At 33.8% G+C, this 15,710-nt stretch overlaps 1 protein-coding gene across 1 annotated transcript; it reads right to left on the bottom strand.

Annotated features, from left to right (window-relative positions):
- Positions 1-2,520: 2,520 nt before the first annotated feature.
- On the bottom strand, positions 2,521-11,352 carry LOC105112088 (pleiotropic drug resistance protein 3-like). The gene is made up of 24 exons (XM_011007672.1): positions 10,906-11,352; positions 9,644-9,767; positions 9,286-9,371; positions 9,068-9,152; positions 8,739-8,898; positions 8,584-8,660; positions 8,421-8,474; positions 8,243-8,333; positions 7,731-8,032; positions 7,361-7,642; positions 6,957-7,270; positions 6,714-6,874; positions 6,534-6,637; positions 6,299-6,452; positions 6,097-6,222; positions 5,890-5,960; positions 5,474-5,806; positions 4,884-5,174; positions 4,520-4,603; positions 4,112-4,245; positions 3,748-3,975; positions 3,484-3,655; positions 3,120-3,374; positions 2,521-2,790 (listed from the first exon to the last, which is right to left on the bottom strand). Exons 1-24 carry the CDS (start codon positions 11,307-11,309, stop codon positions 2,524-2,526), a joined length of 4,359 nt encoding a protein of 1,452 aa, XP_011005974.1. The 5' UTR covers positions 11,310-11,352; the 3' UTR covers positions 2,521-2,523.
- Between the last annotated feature and the right edge of the window lie 4,358 nt (positions 11,353-15,710).

Here is a 15,710-nt window from a genome sequence, read left to right as displayed (position 1 = left end):
ATAGATAGAGCTAGAAAGTGCACTATCTGGTAGATAAGAGCTCAAAGATGCAATATCTCATTAAGAGCTTTGTTGGGCTCAAAACCTTGCTGGATCTTTTATGCTGAAGTCTTGTTATACCATTTCTTTGTTGAAACTTTGTTGGGTTTTTAATCACTGGAGCTTTGTTGGGTTTTTTTTGTTGAAGTATTGCCACTTTTTTTTTTTTTATCAAAACCTTGTTGGATTTGTAATTATCAGAGCCTTGCAGGCTATAACAGAGATAAGGGACTAACAGGGGCCTCGACCACTATAAGGAATTTTTTTTCCAGCCCCTCCCTTAAAAGCCTTGCAGGCTATAGCGGAGATAAGGGACTAACAGGGGCCCCGACCACTATAAGGAATTTTTTTTCCGGCCCCTCCCTTAAGAATATTTATCATTTTATTCCAAATAGTAAAAAAATTAAAATCTTGGTCCCTCTTAATTGTATTTTCTAGCTCTGCCTCTATTTGTAGGACTTAGAATCTTGCTAGGTTCATTTTACTTTATTTTTTCTTTGTCAAAAGCTTTGCTGGGCTCAGAATCTTGCTGAGAATTTTTTACCAAAAACTCTTTTTTATTGCTACTGTAACTGAGATAAAATAACCATTCTTTTTTTTTTCCCTACACCATGATCAAAGTATGCTTCTAGTTAGCTAAAAGCTCCTAGCTAAAGTTGATGTTGTTGTATTAACTTTAAAAGTAACTAAACTCGTAAACACGTCAACAACTTTAAGGTTGATCATATCTTCTACTGATGGGAAGATAAATAGACCATAAATTCTCAACGCTAAAATTCTCAAACAAATCTTATTTTTTTAATCATGCAATCTCTTCTTGATTGTAGGTTAGAATGTGTTCCAAAACTAGCTTTCACTAAAACCCCACTTGGTTATCTTTTCATTTATCATTCTTTGATTAATTTGAGTCAACCAAGCATAATTTATTACATTTCATTTTTTAGCCCATAAAACCACACTAGGTTTGATATTAGATAGTCCAGGAGAGAATTATATTCTTCAAGGGTGAAATACCCGTTAAAGATGAAATACTTGTATTCTAGTATCCAAAACCCTATCATAACTTAAAAACATGAGTGCTTCACCTAAATCTTAAATAATTAAGCAATGTCTCCATATTGCTTTTGGAATTCAATATGATTTTGGGAGGAAAATATCTCTTAACAATCTAACAACCAGATGACGTTAGGCATTCTTTCTTCAAGCTTCATATGCTATGGTAGCTTGGACTCAAATTTTATTGGCAAGCAATTATCAGCGAGGTAACTTGACCTTTTAACATTTATATAAACCGAGTATGAGAATAATTTCATCAAACCCCACTTATAGGATGAGTCCCAAGCTAAGAAAAAGTACAAGTGAGCATTACTAGATATAAATCATACTTGCCAAGTGAATCTCCTTTTCTAATCTTAAATGGGGCGAGTTTAGATCCATAGATTTTTTATTGGTTTTCATTAACGTGTGTGAAGGCTTTAAATAAAATAGTGCGCATCCAAACCCACCCACCCACCCACATACATACATGCAATTCAATAGGTAAAAATAAATACAACAATTTAATAACATAAACATAAATAAACAATACAAATAAGTATCCCAAAAATAATTAGGAGTCAAAAAGAAATAATTACAAGGAAAATTACATGAACAACAAATAGCAACAAAAAAAAAGAATAAATTATAAGAGAATAAATACAAACAATCAGGCTCAACCTTAATATTTTTAGTTAATTAACTATGCTATTACACTATGATAATGGTGAGACTCTTCAAAATTAAATCAAATATATTTAAGAAATGATGTCGTCACTTAGTAAATAAATAGCACTAGAAATCTTAAAAGTTAGTATTGATTTCAAAGATTTGAGTAAGAAGTTAATAAAAAAGACATCATCCTTACTATTTTTTTGATAAAAAAATCATCTTTACTATATATTTCTCTTTTAAATCTATCACTTTAAATTTTCATGAATTATTCTAATTATTTTTTAGTTTATCTTTATAGGTTTTTTTATATGAACCCTAAAAATAAATAGTAGACTTGTCCATCTGCTTTTAGCCGAAACATTGTTAATTTAGCAACATCATGACGAAAACCAGTTAACATAATTTTCAATTATTATGCTTACATCAGTCCATAAATTAAGAGACAAGTAAAATAAACTTAAACTTAAATTTGACAATGTCATGATTAAATTTATTGTCTTGTTGTTAAAATTATTTTAAAAGCGCATTGAGTCTACATCTATTTCTACAGTTAGAATATGTTTAAAATTAATTGTTTCTAAAATGAGTGTTGAATTTATACGGATGGTTAGCATATTATTGAATTTTGTCCCATTTTATCATGGTTAGTTTCAAAATAAATCTGAAGGAAATCACTCTTACTCAATGAACCTTGGTAGAATCACGTAGACTCAACCCAAATTATTGTATCTCGTCCGAAGAATACAAAGGGAATAAGTTCATGTACAACCATCTTTACCTTTTTTGGAAGTTCAGTTTTGCTGTGGTAATGGCGAAAGCGAGTGCAAAGAAAACTGGAAAAGCAAGAAGAACTACTGCCACTAAACCTAAATCATCATGTTTATACCCAAAATAACTTCGTAAGAAGGAACTGATTGATTTTCGCTCTCCATATGCTGTGATTTCCGCTTCTATATCACCGTACTGTGATGCCAGAAGGCCCTTCAGGGACCATGAAGTTGGACAAATCCAATAGCCCCAAGCCCACCATCTAGGCAGTTTCTGCAAGATACATGTATTTGGGTCAGAAATATTGAACATTACTTTCAGGATAAAAAAAGAAACATCTGCTGCAACAAATACAAATTTATAGTTACCAAAACTTTGTTTCGCTAGTGTTGTGAAGGAAAAAACAAAAAAAACACAGAAGGCTGGGGAGTTCTTGGTTTACACATTAAGACAACAACTGTCTTGACAAAGAAAGTGAAGCATTAGAATTAGTGTCTATACTCAGAATGGTTATTGTGCAGCTTGAAGATGGTGCTAGTTGAACTTATCCAAGACGCTACACTAGTTAATGCGCGTCATGAGCAAATATGTAGATGGCTTACCGGTTCCGGTACAAGGTAGCCTGAGAACAAATTCGTCATGGTATAGAAGAAACTAGCCCATATTGAAGCCATTTGGAAATTTGGGGTCAATGAGACAAGCAGCAATCCCAGGTAATTGAAATAGAGCAATGTGCAGAACATTGAGTAGAAGTACCACAATACTTTGTAAGCTGACCAGTAGAAATTTATTGCTGGATATGTAATTATCAGAAGCAGCACAGCTTGGAGCAATATATATGGAATTTCTACAACCACCTGCACTTTCGTAACAAGAAGTTTATGTTAAAGTTTGCAAGTACTAAAATCTTATATTGACTGATTTCATGGACATTAATGCTAAATCTTTCTGGTACTATCTTCGAACCTGTGCAGATGAGTACGCCCACGAAGAGTACATTCCAGCAAACCTTTCCCGGTATACAATGGCGCGTTCAGTAGCTACAAATGGTAGAACAGACGAGCAGTTGCCTATTCCGGCGAACTGAATAAAGATGAAAATAGATCCCAGTATGTTGAAGAAGTCTTGTTCATCATTTCTTCGGAACAAGGAGTGTAATCACTAGTTAGCATTTTCTATGGGATATTCAAGCATTAACATTGCTGATAAATTCGCCTGTAGAGAACTTACATTTTCTGTCCTTTTTGCCAAAGAAGTGCTCCGAATATCAAAGAAGACGCGATGATAAATATCAACCGAACCAAGTTATATTCTGGACTTCTCCAGTAGGACAATTCTTGTTTCCAAAGACACGCCTTAAATTGTTCCCATGCATTTTGTGGAAATGGGGTGGAGAAATGCAATTCCTTCGAACCCTGTTCTGGAAGGCCCAGTCTAGTAACCAGCTCTTCATTTTTCCTACATCAAGCAAAAACACATTGACTTTCCGATAATTCTTTTGTTTCTGTTTCAAATGACAACGAAACTTTTGTCAAACACGCAACACTTGCAATCTAGAAAGTGCTCCACCCGTTATATATATAGTTAAGCTTACTGGAAGAGATGGGAGTCCTTGTAGAGATTTGCAAAATCTAAACCAAGTCGAGCTTCCATAGAAGAACCGGTAACCTCTAACATCCATGTTGCAGGGTTGTAATTTTCTTTGATTTTGGGAACTCCAGGAATGCCCTGCGTGCAAATATGTGCGTAAATGAGTAAATATAAACGAATAAGATAGACAAAGTGGCCGGTTGGTCTCCAAAATTCTTTGACAGATATTGCTCATACATAGAAACATATTTACCTACAGAACTATACTTATATAGACATGAATATCAGTTCTTCAACTCTATTTCTGTTAATTTGTTCTTTAACGAAGAATTGAAAGAACTAGAATGCCAGGGGAAACACATAACAGACAATGAACCTGGAAGTCAATCATTACATGTGCATGGATGCTTACCTCAAAATACTCAATAAGCTTACTTGAATTCTGACCCAGTTCTCCAGAATATATTATTTGTCCTCCTCGTTTCATCAAAATGAGCTGCAAGAATTATTATTTTTGATAAATAAAAGGACCTTAAGTAATATCAAGAAATTTAATTAGTCTTGCACTGACAGTTCCTAATTAACCACTTAAAGTACTAATAAATTTTACTTTTGATTGATCACACATTTTATGCTTAATCGTTTACATGTGACCCACAATCAATGGCTGTTCTCACCCCGCAAGAAATCAGGCAGCTCACTAAAGTTTTCAGATTGCTAAGATTTCGTTTTTGATATTGCATACTGCATATTTTCATGTGAACATAGCCGATTACCTCATCAAATGCCTCAAAAACATCAATACTTGGCTGGTGAATTGTGCACACAACTGTCCTGTTTGTATTAACAATGTTCTTTGCAACTCGCATGACGATTGCAGCTGCTCTGGCATCCAGACCAGAGGTGGGCTCATCCATGAATATTACAGATGGATTGGAAACAAGTTCTACGGCAATAGTTAGCCGTTTTCGCTGCTCGGTCGATATACCACTAACACCAGGGATGCCAACTAATTCATCTCTGATTTCACCAAGCTCAATCATCTCAATAACTTCTGCTACAAATTCCTGCAGAAAGAAATGATGATAATGCGTATTTATGTGTATATGCTACTACCAAATGCTAACGTGAGAAGAACCCCTGAATACGCACTAGAGATGCTCTCACAACAAAACACTTCATATCTAAAGATCAATTATTTTCTGTTAATGAGAACACTGATCTTGTCACTGTTTTTTCTATATATTTTTCAATTTGAGCTTAAGACTTTAACTGGTTTTCTCAGGCTGGAATCTTGTGTTCAGCTACAGAAAATGTCATTATTTAAGAATCGAACAACAATAGTAGTTCAAATTGGGCATCTTACAGATCTTGTCCCTTTGTCAATCTGAGCTGGCAACCGCAACCAAGCTGAGTACATTACTGACTCTTCTACTGTAATCTGTGGAGAATGAATATCTGTTTGTTCACAATAACCAGATATTCTAGCATACGTCTTTTGGGCTTTAGGGTACCCTCCAATTCTTATCTCGCCTTCAATAATGCCACCAGTTTTTCTTCCAGAAAGAACATCCATTAGTGTTGTTTTCCCAGCTCCACTAACACCCATCAATGCTGTAAGAATCCCAGGTCTGAAGGCACCAGTGATATCATGAAGAAGCTGCAGCCTTTTTTGTGGAAGACCTTGCTTTCTTAATATCTGAGTGACACATGCATGGAAATCAATCAACATCAACTATAACTACCAGCCAAGGAAGTCCTGTGTTGATGAGTTGTTCTTACCTTAGGAGTGTCGACAGAATATTGCACACTCTGAAAGGATATTGTTATGGGCTCAAAAGGCAAAACCATTTCTGCAAAACAGATGAAATCATTACGGATATTGCAGTAAAATAGAAAAAAAAAAAGAGTTCATCTGTTTTGTTTGTTGATTAATATCCATCATTTTCAAGGAATATCAAATAAATGGCAACAGCAAATAATTATTACTGATTTTCTCCATTTCTGCGGCAGATTTTGGTGTTTCAGCGCTAGGAAAGTCGCTTAAATCTTGTTTTCTCTTTAGAATAGTGGAGAGCCTTTCTTGAGAAATTATGGTCCGAGATCTCCGAGGGGCTGCAAATTTCAAGTTTATATAGATGAGCATGAGGAATCAATTTGTTATCCATCCGCATGATAATATGAAACTTACCTTTTAAATAACTGAGGGCGCAGGTGAATCCAATGTTGAAAATTATCCAGAATCCAATTAATGCTCCTAAAGGTATCCAATAGAAGTATTCATTGAAGTTTAGTCCCCGGCTTTCGAGAATTTTCTGACCTAATGTAATATTGGAAGATGAAACCTGCAAGAGACAATTAGCAGTGAACAACCACAGCAACGAGTATTTATTGAGTATTTAACCAAAGTAGAAGTCGGGTTTCACCTTTTGCCACCTCGGAGCAAGGAATTCGTTTAAAGATGCACCGATTTCCGCATATGCAACTGGAGAGAGCCAAAAGCCCCACCTCAGCCCAGAAGGTAGAGAAGCTGCAGCAAAGAAAGCGTTTGATTTAAATGGCTAATTTATGCAAAGCTTTGTGCTAAAAGTCACCAAAGGGCTTACGTTGTCGAATTACAAATCCACCAAATAGAAATGTGATTAATAAAATGAAAAGAGCGAATGTTGACGCAATAGATGGATTCCGAACTATGGAAGCAATCAGACGGAACATTGATACAGACACTTGATGAACAAGGAACAGAAGAAAGAAGTGGTAGAAAAACCTGACAGTCATTGAAAACAAACAAGAGTTAGAAAAGAATACAGTTTTCATAATAGAAATGACATTTGTCCGCAACAAAACACCTTTCTGGTTCAGGACTGAAACCAATAACGTAATAGGTAAGAGCTGTCCAAAGAAATGCATCTAGCAAAGAAAACGGAATCTTTAAAATGGCTGCTGGAACAGAATAAGCCCACGCAGGATAAAAGTAGAAATCCCTTTGCTTGTAGAAAACTGCTATTCTTTGTATAGTCAATGACAATTCGGGAATCCCATTGCACATTAATCTAATTAGAGCATAAAACAAGGAACCCATGTATAGGTTGCCGTCGACCATGTCAATATTCATTCGACTACGTATGAACACTGTCATTGTAATTATTGCAGTGACCACGAGCTGCATGAAGAAAACCCAATAACAACTTGCTGATTAGTTAAGAGTGTCAGGTAAAAATACGTTGATAATCCAGTCACAATTAGTCTTTACCTGTACTGATTTGAATACATGAAGAGACAAGTTTCGCTTCATAAGCAGCCATTCTCTATCCATACAAGCTTTGAATAGTTCCCAATTTCTTAAGGAGTAGATGCTGAATGACAAAGCATTTTTATGACTTTCAGATTTCTGTAAAGGCCTGGAGAGCTCCCCTTCTAGCTTCTGTCCCACATGAAATTCCTGGAAATTCTTTACAAGCATATCGATGGAAACATAACTATGAGGTTGCTGTTTATGATACCAGTACTGTCCTTGATCCCTTTCAGAAACTACCTGCGGATAAGTAAAAAAATGTCCCGCTGAAAAAGTATTTTGGGGCAATGTTCTTGTAATGTGAAATGAATTAAGCAAGGGTACGTACTTCTTGGAGGAAGTCAGCAATGCCCTTTCGTGGTGGGCACCTAAAACCACAATGTTCAAAGAACTCCAGAACGTTGTCTCGAGGCCCATGGTATACTATCTTTCCCTCTGCCATCAAAATAATGTCGTCGAAGAGATCAAAGGTCTCGGGAGCTGGCTGAAGAAGTGAAACCAACATGGTTGATTTTGTTATGTGTGCGAATTGTTGCATGCAGCTAACAATCTGGAAGGTGGTTGAGCTGTCTAAGCCATTGGATATTTCGTCCATAAAGAGCGCTTTTGTTGGACCAATTATCATTTCCCCTGGCAGAAGAGAGTAACAGAGATTTTAATGTCCGAAGAAATGGATTTCCTGTAACACCTAGCTCTAGTGCTCTACAAATCTCCAGCAGAGGCTATTTTTTCTCTTTTTGCTATTTCTATAAATATAGGATCGTTAATGTTCTTAAACACATTTAGCTGCAAGTTTCCTCAACAAGTAATTAATTATTTAAACTTTGCAATTCACACAACCTGTTGTTAGCCTTTTCTTTTGACCACCTGAAATTCCTCTCCTCATTGCGTCTCCCACCATTGTATCAGCACATATGTCCAGTCCAAGGATCTGTAATGCCACAAAGAATAGAATCTGTAGTCAATGGGGAGGATAGGATCTTTCGCATTGATACTCCTTTGTTATATAGAGAATCACCTTCAAGATATAGTCCGTCTGGAGAGTCCTTTTCAATCCTTCAACTGAAGTTGCCTGTTCGTAGAGATTGTCAGCTGAGATTGCTACTAGAAAGTAGGAACCACGCTTCCTCAAATATGAGATCATGATAAAAGAGTTAGTTTGTTTCTTATGTTAGCTTTACCTTCATGTAGGTATCTATATCCGGTTCTGGGACAATACCAGCTTCCTTCTCCCTTCTACTGATTTCTTTCATGATATCTTCAGCAGTAAACAGCTGCTGTATCAGTTTAAGTCTCTAAGATATGTTTACCACTACAAGATGTGGAGCAAGCCTACCTTCTCTGCCCCCAATGCCTTGACAACGAGCAGAAAAGTCGAGGGTTTCCCTCACAGTCATTTCAGAAATGTGCTCGTCATATTGGCTTATGTAAACTGATGTCTTCTGAGGAACAAACTCATTGAGTTTGTAACCATTATATGAAATTTCCCCCTCGACCTATACATGGAAATCAGTTATTGTTCTATATCATATGTTTAACAATTTGTGATTTCATCATTATTTTCGTTCATAATTTCCCAGTTCATTCTCATAGCAGGTGACAGTTCTACAGAGATGGTTCATATTGTTGTTTTATGGCATGTATTTTTATGCACAAGTAAGAGACCTTCAAGGACTCGTCAAGCTTCTCTGCAAGTGCCTGTAATAAAGTGGTCTTCCCACAACCTGGAGGACCAAGCAAGAGAGTCATCCTGCATGGAAAGTGAGTTTATGTATTAACTCCCATAAATAGCAATCATAAGTTAGTTGCTCCTCGTTGCAGAAATTAGAACTGATCAAAACCGTTGGGAAACGTCATGAACAGATGCATTATTATGTGTGAACCTTGAGGGCTTGATGATGCCGTTGACATTTTTGAGAATTTTAATCTTGTTTCGTACCGACTTGCATCCCGTAATATTTGCAATAACCTGTCGATAGAAAATATTTCTTTCATTATCAGAACTTGCAAGTGAGAGAAAAAAATAAAAACAAGTCAACCCCATAAATTAATGTATAGTGCATGGTGGACTCGAAGTTTCAATTTTTATTTTTCATTCACAGCACTCTTGCGCTCCTGTCATCTTATGGTAAACGCAGTCAAGTTTTATTTCTCCTTAAAAACGAAGTGTTTGAGCAGTGACTTTCTAATGCTGAAAGATTAGATGACGCTAAACAGAGAAAAACAAGGAAAGATACTTGCCCCAAATGCAGTTTTGAGGGTGTTCCAAAGAGTAGGAAGGGGCTTTCCGTGAACCACTTCATATTCCACCTCCACAGACAAATTCCGATATCTCACTTCCACAGTTGGCAATTCCAGACCCACCCTGATCAAGAGTAAATAAACATTGATCAGTACTGACAAAAATACATGCACATAAACATCCATGGATGTATCGTTTCCAAATAAATAATCAGTAGCTCTCTCAAGCTATAAGGTTGTATATCTTGAAGAAGCACTGCAGTGCTATTCAGTGAATGCTATCACTTATGTTTCCCCCTCCTGCGCGCAGGAACAGTATATAGTAAATTCCTATTTTTCCCTTGAGCATATTTATTCACTATTTTTAAATTTTATTTTCTCAATATAGCTCCTTTCTTCATGTCGTCTGCGAAAGAAGAACTTTCTATAAAGATATGGGGCTATAGAAGATAGATCGATGGTAAGTTACTGCTATCAAAAATTAATTGCTGGGTGTCTTACTGGGGTTAATAAAGAGTGGATAGAGAGATTTCATAGGCTCGATTAAGAAATCTTGAGCTCACCTCTTATATAATGTACACACACAAATGCATGGCCTCATGGTTTTGTCCCACGAAAAAGACACTTGACGAGTTTAAGGCTTTTAACCAATCATGTAACTCCAAGATACATCCACAGTGGCTTGTAACACAACAGTGCATGCAATTTGTGGAAGCTAAAAATAATTTTATTTAGACTTGTGCTGGAATCAAGGGACACTGCAAGTGACAATCAGAATACGCAATCACAGCAGAAGCATAGCACTACCCTCTCATTTTGTTCTTAAGTAATCTCGCAAAAAAACTTACGCTATGGATTCAAATGATTGTTTTTTTGATTATTGTAGATATGAGAGATATCTTATTACCCTTTCAGGACCCAACTTTCAGCTTCGTTCAGCAACAGACTAACAAATTAGCTCATTATCCAGCTTACATGCTTCAGGGAACCATGAGGTTGTCTTTTCTAGACTCTATTTAATGCTTAATTTTCATTCATGAAATCCAATTTATACCTCGAAAAGGAAACATAAGAAAAAAAAAAAAACAGATAGTTCATTGCGAGTTGCATGTAAAGATAAAAAAGAAAAGGAGAAAGAGAAGGAATAGAATGCTTTCTAATGCAATGATTCCGTTTCCTTGTTTCATACGCTAATGCACATAATCGATGTTCATAAGTGTAAGAAATCAAGAATAGAATAGCAGGGCAGGCAAGGTTCTTACTTGTCTATTCTTTCTTTAAACTTGCTTAACAGCTTGCAATTATCTTCCGCGATCTTCTTTATAAGTTTGTCGACGAAAACATGGCGTTCAAGAGCTTCAAGCTTGGTAACATCAACCACCCTCTTGCCTTCCTCTCCTTCGCCATCTTCCTTTCTGTCAAACAATGACAGCCTAAGCCGTCTAAAAGTGGGTAGTCTTTCAATGGCTGCCCACTGTAGCTCAATTTCATCTTCGTTTTCTTCCAAGCTGGATAAGGATGTTGCATCACAATTAGTTGCAGCACTACTAATGAAGCTTGGTGCATGGTTATGAAATGATGTCCTGATGCTTTTCTCTGTCGACTCTTCCAACTCCATCCTCTGGGAATCTGTTTTATGATCGTTACGTGTGACAGGAGCTGCCATTTGTACGTAAACTGTGCTGAGAACCTGAGGAGCAAGCGTTTACATGTAGATCAAATATGTAGAGACCTCAACTACCCTCCTCCAAATATTTCTTAAGCGGTCACAGGCATAAATTGTCTTTCTTTTCCATTTTAGATTTTTTTTAATTTTTCTTTTTTATTGGAAATTGAAAAACGATTTCATTTGTTGAGAATACAGACAATTTTTTTACCAACAACAAAAATACATCACTATTACAACTATTTTTCATAAAAATCAAAACTATAATTTATAATTTATCATATTCGTATTAATATTTTGTAATAATTATGACAATTTAATAATAAAATATTGATTTTATCCCATTCAAATTAAAAATTATCATGAAAAGGTTACATTTTTAGCTAAAAAAATCCTTATACTAGATTTTTAATAAAAACTAAATTTATAACACTAAATAAAAAATAATTTTAATTTATCATATATACTGCTAAAACATTCTTATATAGAAAAGAAAAAAAATTTACTGTTCATGTTTTTTTTCATTTGAAATTTTTTTACTGTTCATGTTTTTTTTCATTTGAAAAAAATGATAAAAAAATTTATAAAAAAACTGAAAAATATATAAAATATATTTTTTAAACTTATACATATTTAAAATTCTGAAAAGCAGTCTTTTATAATTCTGGATAGATAAATATTGTATTTGAATATAAAGTTCAGTTTTCTTTTTCTAACTTTAATTTACAAAAAATAAAAATACTAGTATTTATATTTCTAAATAATTCCTGATTATTTTTAATTTTGCTGGGCATGTTTCTCTAGTGCGCTAGCAAGGAAAATCATGTCAAATCGGGCAGCCATTATTTTAATTCTAGTAACTTGTGTAGCAGTTAATGTTTCCTAGAAATGGTTAGGGATTCCAACCAGTCGTCTTTTAATTTTTATTCATTAAAAATTAAGAATATTAACATAATATTTAATATGATTTTGCTATACTTCCAGGTGCGGCGGCAGCCATTGCAAGCATTTTTTATTTCTCTTTTATTCTTTTAATACTCTCTTATTTTTATTTTTAAATAATGCCAACAATAATAGATAAATGACTATAAATCATGACACCAATAATAAACAAAAACTATAAAACATAGCATAAATAATTGTATTAATTAAGCTTCTAATAGATAAATGACTATAAATCATGACACTAATAATAAACAAAAACTATAAAACATAACATAAATAATTGTATTAATTAAGCTTCTATTAAGTGAAAATAAGGCCTTACTATAAAATAGCAATTTCCTAACAAAAATAAATTTTGATGTGCTTTAAAAATTTCTAAAAGGGCTATCACAATATTATTATAATTTAATTACATATATTTGACTTTAGATCTTTTAATGTGATTTATTAAAGAAATATGAAGATTAATATAGAATTAATTAATATACAAGATTTAAAATACATCGATAAAACTTTACTTAGTACACAGACCAAGACTAGAGAGTAATTCTATTTTAATATAATAAAAAATAAAACTAGAATATCGACTCTTGCAAAGTCAGAAATCATAAAAATAAAAATAAAATAAAAATTCAGCATGTGATATCCTGAATTTCAGGTGATGCACTCAGAATTACGGTTGAATTTATAAAAACTAGCCTTGCTATTGCCTTTTCGCTTAAATGATAACTAATGTCTTTGGCTTACGTATGATGAGGTAATTAGCTCTTCAAAATAATAATAATTAAAGATTAAAGTCACTAATTTGCATTGGCCGACCTAATCTCAACATCGTGTGTGTGATTGGCCGCTGGCTAATTCATTTTCAAATTAGGGCTCAGTTGAGTTGTAAGTCAAGCCGCATCAGATTCCCTCCCTGCTGCTTAGCCGGTGATGGGAAGATGCTATTTGGAAGGCTTGCATTGAGATATTACGAATTTTTTAATAAAAAAATTAAAATTAAATTTTTAATTCGATTAACTTGAGATTTTAATATGATAATCCTCTCTTTAACTAAAATTATTCAAAAATATCTAAATTAAATCTAAAAATATTTTAATTATAGGATTGATAATTAATTATAGGTTCTATTATTATTTTGCAAAATAATGGTTGCAAAATAACTGAGATAATAAATATATATATTTCTGAAACTTATTTTTCTCTCTCGGTTTCTTGGCATAATATATATATATATGGCCAATTTTAAATTTACCTGGACTTGCACGAATTTAATTTGGTGTCTAGTACTTTAATTACAGTAACTTGGTGGTTAGCTAATTTTTCCGTAAAACAAAATTTCGATGTGCTTTAAGAATGCTCAGCAGGGCTGACGTCACAATAAAATTATAATTTAATTGCATATATTTGACTGTAGATGTTTTAATATGATCCGACAAAGAAATACGTTGATTAATGTAGAGTAATTAATATACAAGAATTTTGTCTCCTCCGTAGACCAGAGAGTAACTCTTTTTTAATATAATAGAAAATACATAAAAACATACTTTGGCTTAATTAATATATTTGGCTTACGTATGATGAGGGGTAATTAGCTGTTAATTAAGAGAACAGTCCCCTAATTATCATCAAGGGAAATACAAAATAAATAAATAAATGGCAGAATGGTTACTTGCATTCGTCATTATATATAATATATATGGCAGATTGCTTATTCAGTTTTGGTTAATTGGAATTTTAATATAATAGTTTTTTTATTAAAATTTAAAATTATTTATTATAGCTTAGCTACCCTGGAAATCTTTCAATCTAATAATACTCTTTAATCATAACTAAAATATTTATTTTCAACTCGATCAAATATAAAATCTTAATTCAATGATTTTTTCATAATGATTTTTTTATGAGAATCAAAATATTTATTTTCTAGAAGAATTATATCTTTACAATTATTCTCGTACATAATTTTTTTTAGCAACTTATATATTCAACTTAGTTGACCTAAAATTTTAATATAATGATTCCTTTAATTTATAATTTAAAATTATCAAAGATATTTTGATTGAATTCAAAATATTTTAATTATAAAATTGATATACGATACTTCCTCATCACATGTTTGAATATTTTGATATTCTTCTATGCCAAGTACAACATTGAATTGAAGGTGGGTGGCCTATCTTTGGACTCGTGTGTGATGATACATACTAAAACTATCATGATTAAATTATTAATCATGATCAAGTTATTAATCTAATATTTCAAAAGATAAATATATCACTATACTAAAACAAGAATTATAGATTATTGTTACATGAAAAAAGTTTGACAAAAAACTTTATAATAAATATGAATAACGATATTTCAGATAATAGCAAATATTATTTTTTTATAGTTTTAAAAGCTTAATGGAACTTTTATGTCATTCAAATGGGAGTTTATTATCTTTTGTGTCATCAGTTCTAAGATTATTATTATTATTATTATTTCAAAATAATTGTTGAAAAATAACTGAGACAACAAATATCATTCTTTAAGGTTTTTTTTTTCCTCTTGGTTTCTTGGCATTACCAGGAGCCATCTGTGTCCCTGATCATCAAGCCAACAAAAACCAACCTTACTAGGGTTTCCCAATGAGCTACCATCCACGTCTAATTTAACATACCCCTTTTTAGTTCTTTCGATAAACTACAGTTGGTAATGAGTATTCCCCTTTAAGATTTTCTCAGACTCCTTATCATTCAAGAGAATCCTTCGGATCATCCAATCATCACTAGCACACCATTCTTAAGAAAACAATCAGATTGTGTTGCTGCTTCCACAGCCACCATAAGCCTGCGAGAAAAAGACAAGCCTTCCCTGTAGAAGCAAATTTACTTACTGAGTAATAGTCCCCTTCCAAAACTGTGTATCTTGAGAGAAGCATGGAGATATCTATATGCTCCTAACCATTCCATAATCACGCAAATAGTGGAGTTCATCTTCAGCAGTAATAAGGAAACAAGGGCATGCTGATGTAAAGGTTAAATGATGATTTAACTTAAGCAAATCGGTAGGCTGTTAGTGGGAGAAACCACTGGTGGTAGTTTTGAAACACTCAGAGGGGATAAAATACACTCTTTATTTCAAGAACAAAAGTTTACAAGAATTAAACAAAAGCTTTGAATACATAACCTCTCTCTTTCTCTCTGTATTTCTATCAAATCTTTCCACACATAATAACATAAACTCAGCTACCTATTTATACACGAATTCAAAAAAAGAAAATTCAACCTTCAAGTGTGAAGGCGGTTGTGGCTGACGGTGTGAAAGCGGCTGGCTGCTGGTGGCTAGCGGCCGGACGGTTGGGCGGTGACAGCTAGTGGTTGCCTTCCTTAATCTTCTAGATTGAGTTTACCTCAACAAATCTCCCCTTTAAACTCAATCGAGGGATGTCATGCCAAGCATGAACTTCAT

The sequence above is a fragment of the Populus euphratica genome, unplaced genomic scaffold (assembly GCF_000495115.2).
Source record: "Populus euphratica unplaced genomic scaffold, PopEup_1.0 scaffold322.1, whole genome shotgun sequence".
Classification (NCBI taxonomy): Eukaryota; Viridiplantae; Streptophyta; class Magnoliopsida; order Malpighiales; family Salicaceae; genus Populus; species Populus euphratica.
This window is presented reverse-complemented; position numbering and strand designations above follow the sequence as displayed.